Source organism: Neovison vison, chromosome 13, assembly GCF_020171115.1.
Source record: "Neovison vison isolate M4711 chromosome 13, ASM_NN_V1, whole genome shotgun sequence".
Taxonomy (NCBI): domain Eukaryota; kingdom Metazoa; phylum Chordata; class Mammalia; order Carnivora; family Mustelidae; genus Neogale; species Neogale vison.
Window position 1 is genome coordinate 27044482 of NC_058103.1, and position 27421 is coordinate 27071902.

Here is a 27421-nt window from a genome sequence, read left to right on the forward strand (position 1 = left end):
AGTGTTGTGGTACTCCGGAGCTCGAGCCCTTTCTGGTCGTGACCTTGTCGGGATAGGGCCTTCAAGTGAACTCAGTTCTCTGCTTCTCTTCCGGCTTCACCTACTGGAGTGCGTTATCGCAGGGGAGGTAGGTGTCCAAGGCCGCCTAGGGAACTGGATTTCCCTTATCATCTTAGGGCGACACCCAACCTACATCCCTTAAGAAGGTCCCAGTTCAGGTGTGGCCCTGGTTGAGTCACTTAGCTTTCTGAGCCTAAGTTTCTTTTTGTGTCACATAAAACAAGAACAGCCACAAGGGGACATTAAATGAAATACAGGGTAACAGGCCCTCAGTAAATCTGAGCTGAATGCATTACATACTAGGCAAACAAATTTCTCGGACAAATTTCTCGATTCTGGTAACCACTGCGTTTATTTAGCTTTCAACTTCATCAGCTACCCTGCATTGCCCGTTGACATGGTTTCAGGAAGATAACCCTAAACTGGTAGGGAAATGTGTCATGGGATTTTGCCACATTCAGCGCCAGTCTGAGATTTCTAATCTTCTGGTATCAGAGCAAACTAAAGAGAGTGGCTACAGAGAAAGCATTTCTTGATCCCCAAATCTCCCTTTGTAGACCCGTGTGTCTGCAGAGAATTCAGTATCTGCACAAGCCCTGGAGACCCCAAAATGGCAGAGGAGACTCAAAGGCTATAGGACACAGGAGACCTTATCTTCAGGGTTCTGTTTGGATTTAGATTGTTTTGCCACTTAACTAGAAACCTAAATTTAAGTTTCAGGACAACAATTATAAGGAAGAAAAGTACCCATGCAGTCCCAAAAATGAAGTTGTCAGGCCTTTCAGCTATCCCTGCATTCTTTTTTTTTTTTTTTAAGATTTTATTTATTTGATGGTGACACAGCAAGGAAGGGAATACAAGCAGGGGAAGTGGGAGAGGGAGAAACAGGCTCCCCACTGAGCAGGGAGCCCAATGGGGGACTGGATCCCAGGACCCTGGGATCATGACCTGAGCCAAAGCCAGACTCTTAAGGACTGAGTCACCCAGGCACCCCTATCCCTGCATTCTTATTGGACAATAGCTATGCATGCTTTTTCTCTGAAATTACTCTAGATCTATTTGGTTTACCAAGACCAGTCCCAGCTTATGTCTATTGTTCTGGTATAATTATTAATAGTGCCCCTTTTGCCCCCAAAAGTGCTCTGGCTTGGATGTTAAGTTACATAGCTCCCTACTTATGGACCACTTTTTCTTCCGTTTGTTCTTTCCCAGTACAGCACATGTCTGGACTCTACCTTCTCGACCACCACCATTCTATGATACAAGTCAGGATCTATGCAGGTTCCATAGATATGATGAAGCTCTAGAATATAGGTGAGGTTTGATGGGGTGAGGTCTGGAGCCGATGACCAAAAAAGAATTCTTGAGACATCGTTGGTGCAAAATTGTGGTTTATTAAACCACGGGGACAGGATGCGTGGGCAGGAAGAGCTGCTTCCCCAGGGATGTGAGGAGTGGTCTATTTATATACTTGTAAGTTGGGGAGAATCAGGGATGGTGTAAGTCTCTAAGGAATTTTGGAAGCAAGGTTTCTAGGACCTTGAGGGGTGAGTTATTGTCTGAGGAAAAGGTTATTCATTATCAGTAATAAAACCTTCTCATGGGGTGCCTGGGTGGCTCAGCAGCTTAAAGCCTCCGCCTTCGGCTCAGGTCATGGTCCCAGGGTCCTGGGATCAAGCTCAGCAGGGAGCCTGCTTCCTCCTCTCTTTCTGCCTGCCTCTCTGCCTACTTGTGATCTCTCTCTGTCAAATAAATAAATAAAATCTTAAAAAAAAAAAAAAAAACCTTCTCATGAAACCCTTTAGATGTGGACCATACACTTGGGAATGATTGTCAACACTATCTTGGAGGTTTAGAGATAAAGATTCCAAAAGGAATTGTTAAAGTAGGCTTCCAGGATCCTGGTTGGGGGTAGAGGGTTGGTCAGGCTAGGATTGTCCTTTGTCCTTAGCAAAGCCTTAAGGTGGGGGTCACTCTGCCTGTTTCAAGGGCTTGTCAGTAGGTAAGGAAATTTAATGATTTTCTTCTGCCTCTTTTTCCCACATCAGATATACCTTCCCTGAACTCACTCTGATCCATCCCTTCTAATACAATATTTTAAACCAGAATTTGAGCACCAGTGGATGCAAGCCACAGATGATAAATCAAATGAATGCTAAGCTCCCTACCAATTCTGAGACTTTGTATCTGTGATGTATATATAACATATGCATAATAATGCAACTAGAGGGGAAGTACCAGGGTGAAAATAGAAGAAAATACCATACACATGAAATTGGAAGTTGAAACCAGTACCCAGTATACATCATCCTGTAACACACCATTGCACCTGTATTTGAAAGGCACACCACAAATATTTGTATTCTTTGTGATCTCTATAGAAGATGAAACACAGAATATTTAACAGAAAAATATTTAACTGAGCCTGGGTGGCTCAGTCCTTATGCATCTGCCTTTGGCTGGAGTCATAATCCCAGAGTCAGATGGAGCCTGCATCAGCTCCCTGCTTGGTGGGGGCCTTCTTCTCCCCCTCCCGCTCCCTGAACTTGTGTTCCTGCTCTTGCTGTCTCTCTTTCTCTGTCAAATAAATACATAAAATCTTTAAAAATTAAGAAAAAATTATAAATAAAGTGTTCTCATTCCTAGGATGTATCACTAGTTCTTACTACTTCGCACACCAAAGTAATTCCTTAACACAGAAAATATCTCTTATTTAAAATATCTAACCTATGTTTGGGAAACCATTAGAAAAGAAAGTGTCTAACAAAAAGACAATTAAATATAAAAAAGAAAAGGAAACCCAGGGACGGCTGGACACAGGAGTCAGATTTGCTCAAGAAGTGAGATAAAAGAAAATAGCACTTATCGGACAAGTAATCATGTGTTCAGCTTCCCTTGGTCCTGTGGTTTGGGGCTTGAGATAAATCAGAGAAGGAGTGTCTCTCAGTTCTCAAATTTCAGATGCCTTTTGAAAGTAAAGACTGCCTTTGTCTTAAAGGAACTGCGCTTCACCTACAGCAAATTTCTCATTTTTCCAAAGTGAAAAGTGTGATTAAAATCAGATGGTCTCTTGAGAAAGATCAGAGATCTTGTCTTTTAAGGAAAAGTTACTGATAAAGTCTGATAGTAGTCTGTTGTCTCTAGAAAATGGCTCTACTTTTAGAAATCTAAATCCAGCCCTCAAATTCAAAAGCAGACACCAAGACATTTTCCTCTTTGTACTTCCTAAGTCCAGGGTCCAAACGGCATTAGGTTCTCAATACATATTAGCGGAATTGAACTCTAAAAAAAAAAAAAAAAAAGCTGTGAAAATTGTGCCTCAGATTACTGGGGTAAGTACAGAACTTTTAAAACATACAGAGACAGCTGGATAACTATTTGGAAAAAGATCAAATTTTAGATCTATGCTTCACACCACACATAAACTGCAAATGGATAGAGCTCTAAATGTAAAATATGAAAACTTTCATTTTCTAATACAAAACATGGGTAAATTCTGGTATGACTTGAGGGTCTAAATAAGATTTAATATCTCAGTAGGAAAAAATAAAAGTTTGATTTTTAAAAAATCACTGAATATGGGGCACCTGGGTGGCTCATCGGTTAAGCATCTGCCTCTGGCTCAGGTCATGGACTCAGGGTGCTAGGATCTATGAAGACCCTGTGAGGTCAGGCTCGCTGCTCAGTGGGGATTCTCCTTCTCCCTCTCCCTCTGCCCCTGCCTCCCCCCGCCTTGTGCACTGGAGCACACACATGCACTCTCTCTCAAATACAATAAAATATTTTTAAAATGTTTAAAAATAATAACAAGTCATAGAATAATCATATAAGGGGGTGAGGAAAAAGGTTTGTCTACCAAAAAAAGTGGAAACATTTCTCAAAGTAGAATTTCCTGGGGCATAAAAGAGTATAAAGTATATTCTCTTCATGAACTATCCTGTAAACATCTGCTGTTTATCTTACTTGTTTTGAGTTTGGTGTACATTGTTAGATTACAGTTATTAATAGTGTCACTCTGATGAGGGAGCAGGAGGCTGACTGAGGACAGAGCAAAAGTTGGTACCTTGCACCCCCTCTCCATCCGCTCCCCCTCAGTAATATGTGTAGCATATTACTCAGGCACCCCGGACCTTATCAATAGCACAAATTTCCAGAGGCAAATAACTCAGTTCCTCAGCCCTAAATAAAGTTAAATCTCTTCTAAACCTAAATCTCACTAACAAAGAGGATTGATAACAGGATTGTGACATCCCACCAAGAACAACCCAACTATCTTGATGTTAATGGCTGGCCTAAAGACAACATTGATCAAGCCGCACCGGCAAGGCCTCTGACATCTTGGCACTTTGTAGGCCCTCTTTAACATACGAAAACTCTGTTGAAACTCCCTTCCCCTCACCTTCCCCAACTGCAGGGTACATAACCTGCCGTCCCTTACAACCCAGGGCAGCAGCTCTTCCTGCCCATGGGTCCTGTCCCCGTGCTTTAATAAACCACCATTTTGCACCAAAGATGTCTCAAGAATTCTTTCTTGGTCATCGGCTCCAGATCTCAGCCCACTGAACCTCACCTAGGTTCTAGAACTTCATCAACTCTATTCAATGACTTCTAAAATATGTGTCAGAATTCTCTAAATTCAGGACTTTATATAAAGACAATAACAATAGGTCAGAGGACAGAGCCCACATAATGGAATAAATTATATATTGCTTACTAAACATTTTCTTAAGTAGAACTCAGATAAAGATGACTGTAGCTTTACTGCTCTCCTCAAAACTAAGACAATTCTGGGGGGTAAGAATATTTCTGTCTTCACACTAATCGGAAATTTTTTTCCCATTTTGTTCTCTACAGTCATTCAAACCCAGTATGTCTGATTCCCCAGGGTGCAAGTCTTGGTGAGAGGCAGATTCCACTCCTTCAGGAGGGAAGGAGAGAGATCTTCCCTCATCCTTCCCCCAGCAGCAAGTGTTCTGGCAGCCATCAGACTCCCTCAGCCAGTTCCTTGAACCTGTGACTTTGATCGTGTAGGAGTAACTAGACAGATATATGACATCCAAGAAAGCACCTTGGAGCCATGTCAGAGTCCAGAGGAAGTGCAGACACAGAAGGGTCCATCAGAGCTGCCCCAAGTGCCTGGAACAGCAGGGTCAGAAGTGCCATCCTAACCTACGGCTCAGGTAGGGTGACCTGGAGTGTCTTTCTGGTCCTCTGACTCTGGTCTGTTTCACAAGCCTGGTTCAGCAGCTTCAGCAACAATTCTGTGCCCTATCCTGATTTTTTTTTTCCCTATCCTAATTTCTTTTTTTTTTTTTTTTAAGATTTATTTATTTTTTTGAGAGGCAGAGCAAGAATGGGAGAAAGGGACCATGAAAGGGGAGCCCAATATAGGACTAGATCCCCAGACTCCAGGATCATGACCTGAGCTGAAGGCAGTTGCTCAACCAACTGAGCCACCCAGGTGCCACCTATCCAAATTTCTAAGTCATTTGTTTTCTGCCCAAGCTAGCCGCAGGTGGTGCTATTGTCCTTAGCAAAGAACAGTGACCAGTACGCCAGATGGCGATCCAGAGAGGAGGCAATCATCCAAAAGAATTCTCAAAATCAACACTCAAAAAAAGAGATAATCATGTCAAAAAACGAGCAGAAGACATGGACAGACACTTCTCCAAAGAAGACATATAAGTGCCTAACAGACACATGAAAAAATGTTTATCATCATTAGCCATCAGGGAGATTCAAATCAAAACCACATTGAGAAAATACCTTACACCAGTTAGAATGACCAAAATCAACAAGACAGTAAACAACAAGTGCTGGAGAGGATGTGGAGAAAGGGGAACCCTCTTACAGTATTGGTGGGAATGCAAGTTGATGTAGCCACTTTGGAAAACAGTGTGGAGATTCCTTAAGAAATTAAAAATAGAGCTACCTTATGACCCTGCATTTGCACTACTAGATATTTACCCCAAAGATACAGATGTAGTAAAAAGAAGGGCCATCTGTACCCCAGTGTTCATAGCAGCAGCGTCCACAATAGCCAAAGTGTGGAAGGAGCCAAGATGCCCTTCAACAGACAAATGGATAAAGAAGATAGGGTCCATATACGGAATGGAATATTACTCAGCCATCAGGAAGGATGAATACCCAAATTTTGTATCAACATGGACAGGGCTGGAGGAGATTACGCTAAGTGAAATAAGTCAAGCTGAGAGAATCAATTATCATATGGCTTCACTTACTTATGAAGCATAGGGAATAACACAGGATGTTGGGAGAAGAAGAGGAGAAGGGAGTTGGGGGAAATCGGAGGGGGAGACAAAGCGTGAGAGACTGTGGACTCTGAGAAACAAACTGAGGGTTTTGGAGGGGAGGAGGGTAGTGTTTCGGTGAGCCTGGTGGTGGGTATTATGGAGGGCACGTATTGCATGGAGCACTGGGTGTACTGCATAAACAATGAATCTTGGAACACTAAAAATTTAAAAAAAAAAAAAAAAGCGCAACTTCTGTGCCTGCATTCTCCACCCCAACCCCGCACTCTACCTCCACTCCCTGGCTTTGAAACATGCTTTACCACCGCTTGTTCTTCCCTTGGTCATTGTGACTATGTGGATTTGCTCAAATAAGAGCACTCCAGGAAGTCGTACTCTCCTCCTATGTTTTACCCTTGATGTGTCTGTTCTTTGGACTGTCAGCACTTTTTTCTGCATTGCTGCCAGGGGACGAATTTTAGAGTTTACCTAATCCCAAATCCTAAGCATGAAGAAAATGACAGTGCAAGAGGTTTCTACCACTCAAAGGACTTTTTTTTTTAAATATCTAGTGTAATGCTGTCCAACAAATACAAGGCAAAACACATATGTAATTTGTAATTTTCTAGTACACATTTTTTAAAAAAGCAGATGAGATCAATTTTAATGGTCTATTTTATTGAATCCCAAATACCCATGTATGACCAAATATGTAATCCATATAAAATATATTAATACAATATTTTGTGTTCTTTTTTTCATACTAAGTCTTCAAAAACCTCAAGTGTATTTGCCATATACAGCACATCAGTTTGTACTGGCTACATTTCAAGTGCACAATAGCCATGTGGGGTCAGCAGCTCCTGTATTGGACACACTAGATCTCATGGATGTTGGTCCCTGGGCTAGGCACACTCAGTAAATATCTATCTCTGTGGCTAAAGATGAGGCTGAGAAATACCCACTCTTTGCTAGAGCTGCCATAACAAAATACAACAAAACAGTGGTTTAAACAACAGAAATTTACTTTCTCACAGTTCTCAAGTTCAAGATCAAGGTGACCAGAGATTTGGTTTCTTCTGAGACTTCCGTCCTTGAGTTGCAGGTGCCTACATCTCTCTGGGTCCTCACATGATGTTTTCTCTGTGCTTACAAGTCAATAGCGTCTCTTTGTGGGTCCAAATCTCTTCTTAAAAGGACACCAGTCAGATTGGACGAGTGCCCATACTAACAGTCTCCTGGTAACTCAATCGCCTCTTTAAGGGCCCTGTCTGCAAATATGTCACATTCTGAGGCACTGGGTGTTAGGGCTTCAATACGCAGATTTGAGGGGGACACAATTCAGCCTGTACAGTCTCTAACCATGCATAAGTATCACCTCATTGTTCAACAATTACACACTATTGAGTATATAGTTGATCTCTGATCAGTAAACTTAACAACAAATGTTATCAGGAGAATTTAGAACTCTCTTCAGAAAACTTAAATGTATAGTTTGGTGTCCAGGGGAAAATCTGTTGCAAAGAAACATACCACTGTATGTTTTGGGAATTCACAACTGTGCACACATAAGTCACATAAGACTGGAAGGAGGAAAAAATGGTTCCCCATTTCTTCTTAGAGACTGTGTGAAAGGTAATCACTTGCTCTTCCCAGGACACACCTGACAGGTGCTCTTTTGTATGACTTTCCTCATGTTGTTGTGGTTTGGAAATATCCTTTCTTCCATATCTAAATGTCTAAAGTCTTCTCATGTTTAAAGATACATCTGAATGCTAACTTCTTCTTACGTTTCCCTTGATTTATCTGTTTAAAGCAACCTCCCCTCCCTCTAATCTCTTATGTGTCTTCTTTACGTGACTCTAAAGTTGGACAAAGGTTATGATTATATGGACAAAGTTTATGTATGATTCATTATAATTTCTGTTGGAGCAACACCGTGTTACGTTATGGCACAGACAGTGTTTGTTCATGATAGACACCTCATTAGTCTTGGTAAAGGTTTGCTGGTTTGAAGGTTCAAAATAATACCAATACCTCTTTAACCTGCTGCCAAAATTCCACCCGGGGGGTTCAATCTGTGTGTTTCAGATGTTGTTAAAATGCATTAGCTGCCGAATCTTTCAAGACATCACATTTGGGTAGCAGGAGGAAGGAATAAAACAAGCAGGCCCAGGACATCTGAGAGAGGCGGGGAAGGAGTAGAAAACAGAAAAGAACTAAGAGGTTTAACCAATTTTATCACTGTACTCAGAGTGGACCCTGGTCAGAACAAAGACCCTATGAAAAAATGAACTATTGGAAATGACTCTGGTCTAATCCTACTGGGTTGACCTTGGCTTGGGCTTCTGGCTCTGTTTTCTATTTGTAGTTCTGGGGGCCAGGATTAGAGTTTAGCCCAACCTCAGGGCATGTTCCCTACTTGTTGCTTACTCCCCAGGAACTAGGCCACCTTAAATCCTGCTTTCAATGGTTTGGATGCTTGGAACTCACAACTGTCCACCCCATCTCTGTCCCACTTAATGCGGTGGGGTATTGTGATATAGTAAGAAATATATATTTGACCCCCAGTTCTTGACAAAAGAGTTTCTAAAACCCTCAACACTTCATGAGAGCTCAAGGTGATAGAAGCATCTTTGGTTACAATATTTGGCCTTAGTCCCTTGTTCTGAGAGATCTTAAAGAACCACTGGACCTTGCAGAGTGATGAGTATCCCTTTTTATCCTAATGAGATGACTGGTGGCTATGGCCCCCAGGGAGATTCAGGATGAGGGGTGATCACTAGAAAGATCAAGACATCCCTAGAGGATTAGAACTTTTAGTCCAACTTCCTGACCTCTTGGAAGGGGAGTGGGGATGGAGATACAGTTAGTTATCAATTGGCCAATGATTTATGTAATCATTATACCTATGTAATGAAATCTCCATTTAAAAAAAAACAACATAAAAAATAAATAAATAACCTATAGGGTTTGGAGAACTTCTGGGTTAGTAAATACAATCACATACTGGGAAAATAGAGTGCCCCAATTCCACAGGACAAAAGCTCCTGAGCTCAGGACACGTCTAGACTTCCCCTATGTATCTTTTCATCTGGCCATTCATCCGCATCCATTGAAAATATCCTTGTATAATCTTTTCTATAAATATTCCCCATAAGAAACCAATAGATGTGAGTAAAATGATTTCCTGAGTTTGGGAAGCCATTCCAGGCAATTATCAAATCTGAGAAAGGGGTTGTAGGAACCTCTATTCATTACTGGTTGGTCAAAAGTAGTGGAGGCCCAGGAATTTTGAGTGACATCTGAAGTGGGAGTAGTCTTGTAGGACTGACCCCTTAGCTTGTGGGATCTAATTCTAGCTCCAGGTAATTAGTAACAAAATCAAATTATACTGTAGAACATGTAGCTGGTGTCTGGAGTGTTGGACAATTGTTTGCTGCTGTAAGGGGAAACCCCACATATTTGGTATGAGAAGTGTTCAACGTGGGTAGAAACAGACCATAGTAGTAGCCAGTCCTCCCATGCACCAGCCTGCAGCAAACATAACCCATCATTTGTACTCATGCCAATTTGCAAGAATTACCTGCAGCATTCATTCTGTCTTCCTGCTCTCTGATCTCGCTCCCTAGATTTTAGATCCCTGGCTCCATACTCCAGCTGTCAATACCGTTTTTTGGCCTTCGACCTCAACTTAGAGGTCACTTCAATGGCCCTGGATCCCCATTTTGCTTAGTTGATTTTGACACCAAGAGTTTGCAAAAATGGAAGCCCCACAGAAGTCTTAAACACTTCTATGGAAGCATTGGATTGCTACATAGGATTCCCGTGGATTCCTACTACCCCTTCCTGCCCCCGTCCCCAACATCAAGAAAGACTTTGGACAACAGCATGCTTTCCCATTCCCATCTCAGACGTTATTGCCTAATACTAAGGACTGAATTGTTGTCCCTAAAATTCGTATGTCGAAGCCCTAGCCCCCTGTGGTGACTGTAGTTAGAGATAGGGTCTATAAGGTTATATGTGATCATAAGAGTAGGGCCCTGTTACAGTAAGATTAGTGTCCTGGTAAGAAGAGACACCAGAGTGCTCATACTAGCACACTTTCATGCACACAGGCCACCCCCTCTTCTATTTCCCACCCCACCAGGTAAAGACAGAGCAAGGAGGCAGCTGTCTACAAGACAGTAAAAGAGCCCCTACCAGAAACTCAAGAGCAGACACCTTGTTCTTGGACTCGCAGCCTCCCGAGCTATGAGAAAATCAGTTGAAGCCTCCTAATCTATGGTACTTTGTTGCGGCAGCCTGAGCTGACTAAAACATCTACCATCTTGACCTCTTGCGTGTTCAAACCATGGGATCAAAATTTCTTTTTTCTCAAATTTTGATACTTTTTTAAAATCAGCAATAAGTGGGCTCCTGGGTGGCTCAGTGGGTTAAAGCCTCTGCCTTCAGCTCAGGTCATGATCCCAAGGTCCTGGGATCGAGCCCCATATCGGGCTCTCTGCTTAGTGGGGAGCCTGCTTCCCTTCCTCTTTCTCTGCCTACTTGTGATCTCTGTCTGACAAATAAATAAATAAATAAATAAAAATCTTCAAAATCAGCAATAAGTAACCATGATTATTAGAAACTTCAGTTTCAAATGACTTAAAACATGCCATAAATCTGGAGAGTTAACAGCATACTTAGGCTATAAAAAGAGAAAGTTTTTTGAATATTGACACTTGCCTGAATTAATCCTGATTTCATAATTTCCTCCTACATCAGACTACTGGCACCCATTTTCCATGTCACAACATTCAGATGGACTCAACTATATATATATATATATATATATATATATATACTGAATCAGTTACTTGTTGCTTTGTAACAGATGGCCTGAAAAATCAGCTTAAAACAACAAATATTTAGTGTCTCTCAGGTTCTTTGAGTCAGGAATTCAGGAACACCTTAGCTGGGTGGTTCTAGCTCAGGATTTGTCATAGGGTCACAATAATGATGTGAGAAGGAACTGTGATCATCTGAAGGTTTGACAATCCACTTCCAAGATGGCACACTCAGAGGCTCACCATGTGGACCTTTTCTCATGGCACGGCAACTGGCTTCCCTCAGACCAAAGAGAGTGAAGAGGAAGTCACGGGATCTTTCTGACCTTGTCTCCAAAATAGCACACCATGACTTCTGCTTTATTCTCTTCACTAGGAGGGAGTTGCCAAGTCTAGCCCACACTCAAGGGATGGGAAAGTAGGCTTTACCTCTTAAAGGAAGAGTGTCAGAACTGTGTGAATATATTTTAAAATCACTACACATACTCATAACCATTTCAGCAAACCACTCATATGATACAGTATTAAATATTGCAGTAACTAATATGTGGTGAATTAATTTAAAGAAGTGAGTATTATAAAACACCTTAAGTAATGTGCTTAATTACTACACATTTGCAAAAAATATTTTAGAAACCTCGAAAAAAGCGCCAAGGAGAATAAAGACTAGCATTATTTTCTATTAAATTGAAGACATTTCTCTTTTTTTTAAGATTTTTTAAAATTTATTTTAGACACTTGAATCTTCTTAGATATCATAACATATTTGCTTTAGTTAAACCTGGATTCATGAAATAATTTTTGGATCTTAAATCTTAAATTGTTTGTTGGCTATCCCTACCATAAGCAGACTCAACAGAAGAGATAACTTCCACAAAGGATGACAATGATGTACCCTTATTAGCCTGACTTCAAAAGTTAAGTGAATCAGCAGTCTTGATATGTACAATACATCAGAGGAAACGATTTGGAATTAATACTCTTCTTAACATTTGTGGACATAATACAGGCCATTAAAATTATTTATGTAATTTATAGACATCAAGAAATACATATTAGTTCTCCTAAAAAGGTATTTAACATATTAAAGCTTCTAATGTCTAGTTTGATAACATATCTTCCTTTTAACTATTACAATACTTAAGGTGATCTGACTTGACGTTGAGGTCAAAAGCATTTACAAGTCTGAAATGACAGGCTCTATCAGCTCTAGTTTTTGGAAAATGCAGGGCCACATAAACTAAAGGTATAATGGTGCAAAATGGAATCGAATCACTGATGAAGAGACAGTGGGAAAAGCAACCAAAGGCAAGAGTTCGAAAAGAGGGTGTTTCCTCACTCTTCTGTTTTCAGAGGTTCTGTTCTCTCCCTCACAGTCTCTTACCCAGGCACCCATCCTAGACACGAGCTGTTCTCAAACTTGGGATCATCAGAATTACTCAGAGGGCTCATTAGAACACACACATCACTGGACTCCCACCTGAGCTTCTGACACCCTACACCTGGGGAGAGATGGGTAACTGTAGCCCTCAAACAAGACAGGAGTCACAGGACATTGATGCTGCTAATCCAAGATGACACCTGGAGAACCACGGATGTAAATGATTCCAGAATCAAGCCAGAACCTCAGATGCAAGAACAAGAACATTCTTTATCTTTCTGTAACTCAGCTAAAATGGTGTTTGAATCTCTTTCCACCTGACAAGGTGGTGGAAACGTAATCACAGTTCATTCGGGGTTCAACCTCACCTTCTTCTGTGTCCCACCTGTCTTAGCCTGCTAGTGGTACCACAACAAAGTACCCCAGACTGGTGGGTTGAACAAAAGAAACTAATTTTCTCACAGCTCTGGAGGCTATGTAGTCTAACATCAAAGTGTTGGAAGGGTGAGCTTCTTCTGAGGCTTCTCTCCATGGGTCACAGGTGGCCAGCTTCTCCCTGGGTCCTCACATGGTCTTTCCTGGGTGCGCATGCAACTCAGTGTCACTATGTGTCCAAATCTCCTCTTCTGATAAGGACACCAGTCATATTGGATTAGAGTCCTTCATTTTCACTTAATCACCTCTTTAAAGGCTCCATCTCCAAATGCAGTCACATTCTGAGGTACTGGGGGTTAGGACTTCAGCCTGTGAGTTTTGGAAGAGGGATGTAAGGACATAATTCAGCCCACAATACCAGCTAAGATCCAGGGAGTTGTCAAAGATACAAATGTAGTGATCCCAAGGGGCACATGCACCCCAATATTTATAGCAGCAATGTCCACAATAACCAAACTCTGGAAGGAGTCGAGATGTCCATCGACAGATGAGTGGATAAGGAACATGTGGTTTATATATACAATGGAATATTACTTAGCCATCAGAAAGGATGAATACTTACTATTTACATTGACGTGGATGGGACTGGAGGGTATTATGCTGAGCGAAATAAGTCAATCAGAGAAAGACAATTATCATATTGTCTCACTCATATGGGAAATTTAAGAAACAGTGCAGAGGATCATAAAGGGAAAACTGAATGGGAAGTCATCAGAGAGGGAGACAAACCATGAGATACTCTTAACCATAGGAAACAAACTGAGAGCTGCTGGAGGGGAGAGGGGTAGGGGGATGGGATAACTGGGTGAAGGACATTAAGGAGGGCATGTGATGTGATGAGCACTGGGTGTTATATTCAACTGATGTACTATTGAACTCTACCTCTGAAACTAATGTACTATATGTTGGCGAATTTAATTTAAGTTTAAAAAAGAAAGAAAAGAAAAACAAATAAAAGAAAATGAAAATAGCCAGGTACCTGGCTGGCTCAGTTGGAAGAACATGTGACTCTTCATCTCAGGGTTGTGATTCAAGACACGTGTTGGGTGTAAAGATTACCAAAAAATAAAATAAACTTGAAAAAAATGTAAATGCATAATCTAGGGGCAAAAGGTAAAAATATTTTAAAAATAAATAAATAAAATGGGAAAAAAAAGATCTGGGAAGTTTTCATGTCTTCAATGCAGGAGGGTAGTAGCTCAATCCTGGATCTCAAGCTGACCCTCTATCAAAGCTGGCCTCTTCTGAGATGCCCTCCCTTGCTCTCTCTGGTCTTCAGTTGTTAGCCTCTACAGGACTCACCCAACCTGTTTCTCATCAATGGTTGCAAGGCAGCTCATGGGACACACCAGGACACTGGTAGCACCCTGACATGGGCTGAGGCCCGCTGTCACTTCTGTGTGCCTTCTGTGGTCTTCCAGAAATGATTCTACTCCCCCTGTGCTGTGCTAGGCATGAGGGATCTTTCTGAGGCTGTCTCACGCCTTTCCCCCACACCCTTGAGTCTGACCCTGGACCTGAGCCACAGGTTTCTCCTCCTTCCCAGATCTGACATCTCATCTGGAGTAACTGCCACCTCACCTCCCCACAGGGCTTGCTGGGAAGGGGAGGTGCAAGCAGTCAGGATGCCAAGCCCTGTCTCAGATGTGGCATCTGAGCTCTCACAACTTCCTCTCTCACCACCCTGAGAGGAAAACCCTTTTTCTGCTCCTGGGGGGGGGGGGGGGGCTCTGCTTTGTCTCCACAGGTACACTCCCCAGCAGATTCTGTGCTTCAGTAATTTCCACTCTCCTACACCACAGAATTTTTTGAATCTCAAACCCAAGGATTGTCTTTTCCCTTCCATCTACCCATCTACTTTTCTGCCAAGAATTCCTCTTCTGATGCAAGATATGCAAAACAGCTAATTGCATTGGGTCAGGGTGGGACAAGGACATTGGTCAGTATTTCAGAACACGCCCTGCCGTGTCTGCTAGCTGCTTTCGCTAGTGAAATTGCACTGAACAGGCCACATGGCCTCGCAGAGGCCTCTCCATCAGCAGGTTGCACTGCCTGCCCCATGGAGAAGTTGGAACTGGGCAGAACCACATGTTCTTCCCTTTTCCCTGTGGGTGGACCAAGTGCCCTGCCACTGGCTAGTGCTGGCCTCAGAAGAGCAAACAGCTGGCACATCAGCAACCTCAGCTCCTTCAGGCAGTGCTCTGAATAGCTACGAAGTGGCTTTTTCTCACCATGGAGCTGTTAAAAATATCACAGAGGCTCAATGCCCTGAAATGTCCAGCTGTTTGGTAGGTAGCCCTATGGTGGAAAACACGGTATTGACGTCTATTCTAGACCACATGAGAAGGAAATTTACTGGGGCGCCTGGGTAGCTCAGTGGGTTAAACATCTGCCTTGGGCTTGGTCATGATCTTGTGGTCCTGGGATCTCAGGCGGTCCCTGCTCAGCAGGGAGTCTGCTTCTCCCTTCTCCTGTGTACAACGCCCCCCTTGCTTGTTCTCTCTGTTTCTCAAATAAATAAATAAAATCTTTTTAAAAATTTACTATAGAATGTTAAATGTCTTATGGTGTAGAATTGGCCAAGTTTTAGCATAGATGAGTGCAGAGGTTTTTCTCCTTTTTAATCAAAATTGAAAGTTTGATTGTGCTTCTTGTGCCTTGTAACTATGTCCTTTTTTTCTTCCTGAAGAGTAAAACACACAAGTATTTTGATTATGGATATGAATGTACCTTTCCCCTAGCAGAAGTATAGCATTCAGGCAAAATAAGAGATTGTGAGAGTCATGAAATAGCAAAGCATAGATACATGGATATACAAAACCAAGCAAAAGCGAGAATTTGGGATTAGAATCACAAGGAAAATGGTATCAGTTTTTCAATTTTATATAGTCTTAAGGATTTTATTATCAGTTTTCCTTATTATACTTAAATTTTTCATTATTCAAGAAAAATAAAAAGTATTCTAAATTTTTAAGTTACTATATGATAAATTACTTTGCAAACTCCCATGTACTTTATAAATATGCATTGTTACTTACAGTATTCTCCATGAGAAACCCGCAAAGGAAGTAGAGAAAATCTGTTACATTTGTGTTACGTTCTGAATAACTCCAAGATTAAAAGTCTTGGTTCTATCGCTAGATCATCTTTGCTACTTTTGTGTGGAAATTTAATAAACAAATAAACAAAAACCCTACCAACAACATCCTCTGATTTCTTTTTACAAAAACAGACTCAGATTGTCCTGATTACAACTTTTCAATTTAAATCAAATGTATCCAACCCACATTGATTCTGTCCTTATAATGTTTCCCCTTCCTTTGTAATAAAAGTTTACGAGGGCCAGGTTCAAATGTGACGTCTCTGACTATTTTATGTCTCAGAAGTTCTGGGAGTTAATTTCACCTCATATTAAACCATTTATAGATTTGCCAGCAAAGGTCAGCATGTTAAAGTACTACACAAGTTTTTATTAAAACAATTCTGTCTTTCTCAAATAAATTTTCAAGTTTTAAAGAATTATTGATTTGTCTAAGCCAGTTAGGTCAGCTGGTTGTAGCTTGGTTTTAAACAATCTCTGATCTCTATTCTGAGAGTGCAATGAAAGGAGAAAATGGTCTACAAAAAAATACTATGTAGCTAATCCTTCTGGTCAAGAGAGAAGAAAGAAAGGGAGAAAGGAAGAAAGGAAGAGGAAGGAAGGAAAGGGGAGGGAAGGAGGGAGAAAGGAAGAGGGAGGGAGGAAGAAAGAAAGAGGGAAGGAGGGAGGGAGGGAAGAGGGAGGGAAGGAGGAAGGAAAGAAAAAAGAGAGAAAGAGAGAGGGAGGGAGGGAGAGAGAGAGAGAAAGAAAGGAAGGAAGGAAGGAAGAGAGAGAGAAAAGAAGGAAGGGAGAAAGAAAGAGGAAAGAAAGAAAGAGAAAGGAAGGAAGGAAGGAAGGAAGGAAGGAGGGAAAGAAGAGGAAAAAGTCTTCACAAAGTTGCCACCATTAAGCAAGGAAACGTGTTAATTACAGAACCAACATCCATTCTTCCCCAGCTCCTTTTCTCCCAGGAAGTTCCTCCCGCTGAATCCAAGTAGACCCTCCTCTTCTACGTCACACATTCAGTGATTCATCCTTTCTTTCTTTCTTCTTTCTTTTTTTGGACATCTCTTAGAGTACTTATCTTTTTTTGCCTTGTATTACGGTTATTACTGAACATGCCTTTCTCTCACTGGGTGATGAGGTCCTCGTGCTCCACAGCCAGATCCTCCAACACCCTCAGCACAACGCCCTACGAGTATACCAGATACACGTGCAGACAGAATATATGAATGAGTGAGCGAGGGATTATATGAAATTCTAGCACGTTTTCTGTTACCTAAACACCTATATCAGGATACATTGTGATTGAGATGCAAAGAGGAAAGTGAATCATAAAAATTATTCTACCATAACTTATAAACAAAAACATCTTTTAAAATATTTAAGAGACTTCTTTTGTTCAAACTTGGGTAATGTAAATCTTCATTAAGAGGCTGCTTCCTCTTTAGTGATGAAATATGAATGCAATTTCCTGTCTTCTCGCTAGGGTTAGTTTCTCATCTCGGTGCAAGCAGATCTATCCCGCTCCTCGGTGGACAAGATCATCACCCCAAGAAACATGGGTAAGTGTAAGATTAAAAAATAAAAAAAAAGATTTTTATTAGATAACATTCTTTGACATGATTATCAGTAATGGTCACAACCCTTTAATCGAATTTAGGCTAATGAATGCGATGAAGCAGAACTTTATGAGAGAGAGAAATGAGATTGACATGTGGTTTCCCTTTCTCTGGGCAGTCGTAAAAGGATGCCAAAATTGCTGTTTAGAAATAGTTAGGTAAATCTACCGATATACAAGAGTGGAATATTTATGCTCCATTCTCTTTTCAGGAAGCATCATATTGGCAAACTGAATTAATTAAGGGTTTGTGAAGCAGTCTACCAGCTCCCAGCTGTAGAGGCATCCCGCACCATTTCCTGGTTGGTACGATGGGCTCGTGATACTTTCTATGTCATCAGAAATAATGTGAAATTTGGAAATAGGATTTCCAGTGTTAATAAGTAGTAAGTTATAATTCTTACTTAACAAGTGGCTATCAGTATCTTGCACAAAGGAGTCTTAATAAGCAGCTATTAAACCAACCAATGAAGGTCAGGAAGTGTTTCCTATAATGTGTAGAAAAACATTGTCATCAATGATTTGTACTATTTGAGTAGCTGGTTAAAAATAGATATATTTTAATACACTGGGGATTATCTCCTTCTGGCATTTGGTAAAAATTGAAGTCAAAATTAGAAACTTGTGCAAATTTCTCAGCCCTGGTTCTAAAAACAGTTTTGTCAAAATTGTATTAAAGTAGTAAAGTGTATCTGAAAAGAGGTATAAATAATAAGAACCATGTATTCCATTAAAATCTCAGAAGCAGGGCACCGGGGTGGCTCAGTGTGTTAATCCTCTGCCTTCTGCTCAGGTCATGATCCCAGGGTCTTGGGATCAAGCCCCGCATAGGGCTCTCTGCTCAGCGGGGTGCCTTCTTCCCCCACTCTCTCTGCCTGCCTCTCTGCCTACTTGTGACCTCTCCCTCTCTGTGTCAAATAAATAAATAAAATCTTTTAAAAAAAATAAAATAAAATCTCAGAAGCAAAAAAAAAAAAATCTCAGTTCACCCACGTTAATTCAACAACTATTATCTGCAGAGCTTGGTATCATATTTGAAACGTTGCTATACAAATTATACTCTGAGTGCTCCTGGTGTCTCTGCTATGCTCTAGGTAGATGACAAAAGATGATCTCCACTCAGGACATGTCAGGGACAGCACAAGGACACCCACAGACTAGCAGTGGGTCATTCATTCAAACAGTACTATCATCTAATACATAATGAAGGTCTCCCATGTTCCAGGAATGTTATGTGTGTTCTCATTTTATTGTCACAATCCTCTACAAAGTGGGTGTTAATTTTACCTATGAAGATTGAAACTTAAAGAAGAAGGACCGGGGTCATAAATCCCCCAAGGGCTATGAGAACCTTTCAAAAAGTCTCCGGAGCCACACGCCTAGCGAAAGCCTCATAACCACTGCTCTGTTATCCCACAGAGAAGACACTCTGATTCTGCTTCATCAAACTATTTGATCTTGTGGTGGTTTTAGTCAAAGCGGAAACATTTTTACAGAGGAAGAAACTCAGTCCATTGAGAACTTTACAAATCCTCCTAGAATCATGTTTGCCATTTATCCATCTTTATTCTTCCTTAAGAGAAAAGATGAATACTTCTTAAGATGAATAGAGGAAAAAGGGGCACCCACTGCCAGTCCTCGCCCATCCCTGCCCTGACCTCTCAATCCTGGTCCCAAGGAAGGATGTTTTCATGGCTGAGGTGTTCTTCCCAGACAAATGAGCCTAGTGATAGGTGGGACCCTGTGCAACCATCAGAGCAGAGTTCCATCCTCCTTCACTCAGACTTTTTCCTAGTGTCATTTTCCTTCTGCACTTTTATCCTTTCGAGGTTTCTTTAATGAGGATTTTGGGGGTCAATTTTCTCCGTGGTGGTTTATCTTAAATTGTCCTTAATTTTGCTCTGGATTTGATATTTGGTTCTGTCATGTATATAACTATAGGATGACATAAATTTTCATGGCCATTTGGAAATATCAACCCACGGTCTCCTGGTCTCGGTTATTACTACTGTGAAGTCCTTTGTCACTTTACAGTTCATCCTTTGTAGGTACTCCATTTTTTCTCTTTGGTCATTTTTTCTTTGTCTTGAATCAGCAGCTTCGTTGCAGTGTGTCTAAGCAGATGTCGATTTCCATCTTTGTTTTTAATCCTTGTTGGGATTTGCTGGGTTTCATAAATCTGAGGATTCCGTGTCCTTCATCAGTCCTAGACAGCTTTCAGTCATTATCTTTGCAAACATTCCCTATTTTCTCTCTTCTTTCCCTTATGGAATTCCAATTAAATATATGCAGACGTGTTTGCTTTATTCTCCATGGCTTTTTGTTTTTTCCCATCTCTTTAACACTCTGATAATTTTTTATTTCCTTAGATCTGCCTTGCAGTATATTAATTTCCTCTTCAGCTAAAGCTCATCAGTGGGTTAGTCCCTGTGTTGATTTTTTAAAATTTAAGTTATTACATATTTTATTTTTGGAAAATTTATTTCAATCTTATTAAAAATATGCCAATCCGTCTTTTGTAGTCTCTTGTTCCTTGCTCATGAGTTTAAATTCCTTCCTTTATTTCTTATTTTTTCAAAAGTTTTTTTTTTTTTTAATTTATTTGTGAGGAAGAGGGAATGAATAGGCTGGGAAGGGTCAGAAGCAGAGGGAGAAGCAGGCTCCCCGCTGAGCAGGGCTCGATCGCAGTACCCTGGAGCTACCTGAGCTACAGCAGATGCTTGACCGACTGAGCCACCCAGGCGCCCTTCCTTTATTTCTTATTAACATAATTATTTTGTGCTGTAAATCTATTAATTTTATTCTAAAGCTTTTGTGGATCCGCTACTCACTTTCCTCATTTTTGATGACTCTGAGGCATAGTGGTTAATGTATGTGTGTGTATGCGTGTGTGTGTGTTTTCATGAGCTCATAGTTGTTAAAACTCTTATCTGAGAGGATTCTTTTTTATTTCATATTTTCTACTGAAATAGAGTTGGCACACAATGTTACATTATTTTCAGGTGGACAACATAGTGATTCGATAACTCTAGACATTACTCTGTGCTCACCACAAGCTCAGCTGCCCTCTGTCACCACCACACAATGCTCTCACAGTAACACTAGCTCTGGTCTCTATGCTGTACCGTTCATCCCCGTGACTTATTCATTCCACAACTGGAAGCCTGTGTCTCTCACTCCCCTTCACCCAGCTTGCTCACCCTTGCGCCCCCTCCCTACTGGCAACCACCCATTCCTTCTGAGAGAGTTCTTCGAAGCCTAGGTGGAGAGAAGGTCCCTCAAGGGATGATTTCTATTTACTTTTTCCAGGTGCCTAGGATATTTGTTTTTTCCTATAGCAAACTCTCATTTTTTGTGAATTCACTTTCATCTTGCTTAAATGATTTATGGTTTGCTTTGGTTTCCATGAATTATGTTTATATATGAGAAAAGAAGTAAAATGGTATCAGTTCTTAAGAAGGGCTGTGTGCTCTGCTGCAGGTAATATAGATGCTGTTTGACTCTCAAGATTCTTTCAAGCTCATCGCACAGAGCCTTTGATTCCACTTTCTAACTTTTTAATTGCAAGATAACAATACATGCAGAAACATGCATGTGTCCTAAGTGTACAGCTTGATGAATGTCTACAAACTGAACATGTTCATGGAGTCATCACTCAGAACAAAACCAGAACACGGCAAATTCTCAGAAGTCCCCCTCATGCCCTCTTCCAGTCATTACCCGGCCCCTCCCCCAAGGCAACCACTACCTGACTTCTTTTTTTTTTTTTCCTGACATTTAAATGTTTACTGTGATACTCCACAACCAAATCAAACAAGGCTTTGTCCACCTAATGTGCAACAAGCCAATTAAAACTGTCATGGAGCTTCTGCAGTGAAGAAAGGTAGGCTAGGTATTGGTGTGGTACCACCCAGGAGAAGGGGAAGCTCATTCTCTAGAGTCCTGAACTGCCCGATGGCTTGCAAGTGAGGGCTCTGAAGGGCAAAATTTGGGACAAGGTCTTTGAGGAAGCGGACATCACTGAGTGGAGGCCATGAGATCATGCTACCAAAGGTCTCCTGAGAAGGCAGATGCTGTTTTTGTTTTTGTTTTTTATAAGAATTTATTAATTTATTTAGAAGAGAAAGAGAGTGTGAGGAATGCGGGGCAGGGGAAGGAAAGGGAGAGGGAGAAGCAGCCTCCCTGCTGAGCAGGACCCCAGTGTGGGGCTCGATCCCAGGACCCTGAGACCATGACCTGAGCTGAAGGCAGATGCTTAACCACTGAGCCACCCAGGCGCCCCAAAGGTGGACACTATTGAGAGGAGCCCCATGAGCTCATGTTAATAGGTACTCTGATCTTGCTTCAGCTGGCCTCTTGAAGTTCTTTTCCATCTCAGGAGACTTAGATTCTGAAAAATATCTTCAATCCTTCTGTTACAGATTTCATTAGGTACATATAGTACTTATATTTTTAAGGTAGTGCCGATTAACTACGTGTAAGCCAGTAGGATTGCATTCCTACAGGTTCTCTGGCCAGTCCAGTCATGCCTGCAGGTGGTATAACCTCCAGGGTTCATTTTTTTTCTTTTTCTTTAAAGATTTTATGTATTTACTTCAGAGAGAGAATGAGTGAGAGAGAGAGAGAGAGGGAGAGGAAGTGCGTGAGCGAGGGAGGGGTAAGGGAGAGGGAGAAGCAAACTCCCCACTGAGCAACAAAAATAGACTCCCAGCTGAGCAGTGAGCCTGATGGGGGTTCAATCCCAGGGGCCTGAGCCACCCTGGCACCCTTCTAGGGTTCGCTCTTGCATCTGAACTGACAAGACAGATGCGGACTTCAACTCCACGTGATTTTTGCAACCATGCAAACATATCATGTTACATATACATCAATCTCACAATCGGTCTTCTCTACGTTTTCTTCCTTACCACATTATGAGTGCTGAAAGATACTTAACTTCAGCTTTGAAATAATTCACAGAGGATTCCCAAACTCAACAAAATAGACCCTTCGAAGCTCAGCTTCATGACTCTTAAGAACTGGGAGATTGTTTTGAGTGTGGTATCAGGATAAATGTTCCTTTTAGCCATCTAGTTCTCAAATCAAGTGCAGGAAAAATTAGAGTCTGTCTAAGTAAATCCAATACATTATCCATTATAGAAAAGGAATCCGTGGGCACATAACAACACATTGTTACTAAGTGGGAGGACACGATGTGAGATGATGATATTTACAAGTTTATTTGAAGCTTGTATAGTCTAACAGACAACATGAAAGTGAGGTGTTCTAGAAAACCTGTGGTCATCTTCTATCCAATTTACAGAAATGATTATTCACAAATTATTTTCTTTAATTAGATCTGTTATTATGGTGAGAAGACTTGTATTAATCTATTGGTGGAAAACAGAAAATAATTATTTTCTTTCTCAACAAAGCTGGTCTACTTTGCTGCAAAAACACCTCAGCTTTCTAAGGCATTTTTATGTAAAAAACAGAAAGCAAAATAGTTAACAGCCAAAAAGCTTTATTTAGCCTTCCAACCTAGGATCGTGGCCAAGTTCCACCCATGATTAAATAGGTATTTCTGGGCTAATGGCTTAATATGTGGCTCAATTCTTTGTTTGTAATATAAGGTTATAATAAATGGCAAAGAACTGTAGTAATACCTAAGTTATAACAAATATGCATGCCATTTTAAAGGGTGCCTAGCACATAGAAAGCCTTTAATAAATGGACCACTGCTCTGATTTCTGACAGAGTAGATTAATTTTTTAATCACCTAGTAGATATTCTTTTGTGTCTGCTTTTTTCCATCACTCTGCATTATGTTTCTGAGCTTCAACTGTGTTATTGTACACAGCAATAATTTGTTCTTTTTCAGTGACGTATAGATTTCAATTGTGTTAATATATGCTTATCTATTTACTTCTCTATTCTGCAAGTGCTCATTCCACTTGGGGGATGCTACAAATAAGGCTACTGTGAACATTCTTATTCCACCCCACGTCTTTTAGTAAACACATGTATGTATTCCTGTTGACCAGATACCTGGAAATGGAATTGCTGAACCACATGGAATATGTAAATGTCAAAACCATTTTCCAATCACCGGTAAATAAGAGGCCCAGGCACGTTACAGCCTCACCACAACTTGGTAACTTCTGCCTTTTTCATTTTATTCATTCAGGTGGGTGTCATTGTGGTTTTCGTTTGTATTTCCTTGATGACTGACAAAGTTGAGCACATAGATCTAGCACAAGTTCCTGGCTGGTGTGCAGATCACAGGACCAAACTAAGAGCGTAGACTCAGGCCCCGTTCCCAAGAAAGGACCAACCAGAGGCCATGAATCCTCAGGGATTTTTCATCTTGGCTCCTCACAGAAACACAGCAGAGACAGGGAACTTGCCAGCTCTCCCCACCGTCTGCAAGAAGCTATCCAGTTTGTTGTTTCCTATGTTTAATTTCTAGTTCACCTTTTGCGTGAGGATAGAGGCTCCAGCACCCCCACACATGTGCTATGGTGAGAACCACTTCCTGCCTACACACATCTGCATTCTGCCTCTAGCTCTCTGCATTAGAGGCTCTAGTCACATCTTCCAACTCGCACAGGCCTCCAGGACGTCCAGAGCTTTCTGCTCATGTACCTTACTGATCTTAACTCCCACTTCCTTTTTCTCCATCCCAATTTTTTTTCCTCTCTGTAAGTTCATCTATTGATTCAAAAATTGTTTTTTCACATTTTGTTCATATTTCTAGGTGTAGTAAAACAAGATTTGGAGGAATTTAGGTCTTTACTTTAAAACTGACATAAAAATAGGTACTCTGAATATGGTTTTTTCTGCTCCCAGAATCCTGTGGCTTGTGGTGGCAAGGCCTCTGTTGTGCTCAGGCCTCACTCATACTTGGAAAGGGGTGGTTTTGGTGTCCTCAGGCACATAACAAGAAGGCAGATCTTTCTTTCCCTGCACAGTGACTCTACAGAGTGTAAGCTCCCCACAACATGAGTCATCCAAAGAAGGAATAGGCCTCTCTGGCAAAGTAATAGAGACTAAAATAGTTCTCTACTCCACTATGAAAAGAAGGATGGGGTCTCTGTTCCCATGTGAATCTATAATAGCAGACCTTTAAAAAATTAAGCTAATAAATAATCAGTGACAAAGGTAGACACTGATGGTGGAAAGATTTTTCCCAGAATTAAGAACATTCTACCCTCTCTTTCACAAAAGTACAGGAAAGATAAAATGCCCATGAAGGAAGCAATGGGAAAGCAAAAGAGGCAGTGTTGTCTAATTATTTATGAACTTTCATCAAGCCACTCTATTTTACAATATTTCAGTTTATTAAATTTCTTGTGACTCTATTTTCTTGACTAATGAGCTGACAGTGAAATCACCTCATACCTAGACTGCATACAAAATGAAACATTTGAAATCGTATAACTATACAGTTCATATAACTCAAACGCATTTACTGATTACAAACAAGTCATTACATCTGCCATTTTTATTAGCTCCGAAAATGTTGTAACTTCAGTTTTGTGACGGTGTCCAGTGAGAAATAGAATTCCCTCTCATCTATCACCTTGCGGATAATTCTTATTTGAAATAGAGAAAAATGTCTCAGCTTGATTTTATTCACTGAAGTCAATTAAATAATTTACCTTTTTAAACACCTTCATTGTCATTTAATACATTTTTGATATCTCCAAGAAATGAAATAAAAGAAGATTGTTTCAAAAGCATGAGGCACCCGCTAAACACCTAAGCTATTTGAGTTCATCTTTCGTTACAGAAACAAAGGCATGTTAAAAACAGATGTCAATCTCCGTGAAAACAGAGCCTTCTATATTCACGTGTGCACCAATCTCCCAAGTCTTGTGAAGGAAAACAAAACGACGATGACACTCAGCCGATGCTGAGGGATGGCCCGGTCGGTCGCTGGGGTTCTTCATCAGCGTCCTGTGATAAGAAGAACGTGGACTTCTGCTCGTTAAAATTTACTGACCATTGTGGCTAATCACCAGGAGGCTGGATTCTGGCCTCCAACTATTGATATCTTTGTGAAAATTGATCTATATCCACCTTTTAAAAACACCAATGATTGAATCAGAACTTTTGAAAGCAAAGAAAAATGGACACATATTCGTAAAAAGGAGATGCTGAAAGTGAACTGGAAGGAGGCAAGACTTACCTTGCTGTGTACCTTCTAAGAACAAATGCAACTGCCACCTTAATACGAGAAAATGAACAGCACGTGTATTGAAGAGCAGCACGACCTCGATCACTATCTGTTTCCGATTGTTTACATCTTTGTGGTCATAGTCAGCATCCCAGCCAACATCGGATCTCTCTGTGTGTCTTTTCTGCAAGCAAAGAAGGAAAATGAGCTAGGAATTTACCTCTTCAGTTTATCACTCTCAGATCTGCTCTACACATTAACTTTCCCTCTATGGATTAATTACACTTGGAATAATGACAACTGGACCTTCTCTCCTGCCTTGTGCAAGGGGAGCGCTTTCTTCATGTACATGAACTTCTACAGCAGCACGGCCTTCCTCACCTGCATCGCCGTTGATCGGTACTTAGCAGTGGTCTACCCTTTGAGGTTTTCTTTTCTAAGGACAAGAAGATTTGCCTTCATGGTCAGCCTATCCATCTGGGTATTGGAAACCTTGTTCAATGGTATCATTCTATGGGAAGATGAAACCGCTATAGAATATTGTGATGCCAAGAAGTCGAATTTTACTTTGTGCTATGACAAGTACCCCCTAGAGAAATGGCAAATCTGCTTCAACTTCTTTAGGACGTGCACAGGCTACGCAATACCCTTGGTCATCATCATGATTTGCAACCAGAAGGTCTACCAAGCCGTCCAGCATAACCAAGCCACTGAAAACAGTGAAAAGAAGAGAATCATAAAACTTCTTGTTAGCATAACACTGACTTTCGTCTTGTGTTTTACTCCCTTTCATGTGATGCTGCTGATTCGCAGCATCTTAGAGCGCAATGGGAACTTCGGTAAACTTACCTTTAACCACAAGTCTGGGAAGCAGACTTACAAAATGTACAGAATCACGGTTGCATTAACAAGTTTAAACTGTGTTGCAGATCCCATTCTGTACTGTTTTGTCACTGAAACGGGAAGATCTGATATGTGGAATATATTAAAATTCTGTACTGGGAAGCTTAATAACCCAAAAGTACAAAGAAAAAGCATACTTTCTATGTCTACAAGAGACACCATGGAATTAGAAATCCTGGAATAGAAGCAAAGATTTTTTTTAAGGTACACAGTATCATAACATCAAGGTTACATTCTGAAGAGGAAATTAAGCATGGGAGGGGACAAAGTGTTCCAATTGAATATTTTAATTCTCTTCAATGGAAATCTTTTGGAAGTGTACTGTATGGCTCCCTTTTATTAAATTGAATATTGAATAAAACTCAATAGTATTTTAGTGACTCAAGATCATTATTATCAATAAAAATTGGTTTGTTTTGTTTTGTTTTATCTATGCTGTAACCTTTCAGAGGTTATTAGATGTATGGAAATCTGTGCCCTAATTCAGTGAGCTTTGCGTCCAGTTTTCATGACTTTTGTCACTCTTTCAATAGATTTCAGACCACCAACTATCACTTTTCCCAGCTGTATGTAACTGTCTCCAGCAACCCCAACTACTAAATACTGCTTCTAATCTTCTCATTAGGTAACAAATACTTATTGAGTCCCTCTATGTACTAGGCTTTGTGTTAAGTACTGGGGTTACAAAAGAAATGGTCTCACGA

At 40.8% G+C, this 27421-nt stretch overlaps 1 protein-coding gene across 4 annotated transcripts; it reads left to right on the forward strand.

The window, feature by feature from the left end:
- Positions 1-112: 112 nt before the first annotated feature.
- Positions 113-27097, forward strand: GPR65 (G protein-coupled receptor 65). 4 transcript variants are annotated; one of them, XM_044231787.1, is made up of 5 exons: positions 113-127; positions 17525-17600; positions 17869-17962; positions 23680-23822; positions 25428-27097. In XM_044231787.1, the coding sequence occupies exon 5, from the start codon at positions 25879-25881 to the stop codon at positions 26899-26901; it is 1023 nt and encodes a 340-aa protein (XP_044087722.1). In that variant the 5' UTR covers positions 113-127; positions 17525-17600; positions 17869-17962; positions 23680-23822; positions 25428-25878; the 3' UTR covers positions 26902-27097. The 4 variants fall into 4 exon arrangements, with proteins under 4 accessions (XP_044087722.1, XP_044087723.1, XP_044087724.1 ...); XM_044231788.1 differs by having other exon boundaries at positions 17869-17958; XM_044231789.1 differs by lacking the exon at positions 23680-23822 and having other exon boundaries at positions 17869-17958.
- The last annotated feature ends 324 nt before the right edge of the window (positions 27098-27421 follow it).

Bases quoted from the DNA above. Each gene is read 5' to 3' on its own strand.
- GPR65 (XM_044231787.1), top strand. From the start codon at position 25,879: ATGAACAGCACGTGTATTGAAGAGCAGCACGACCTCGATCACTATCTG.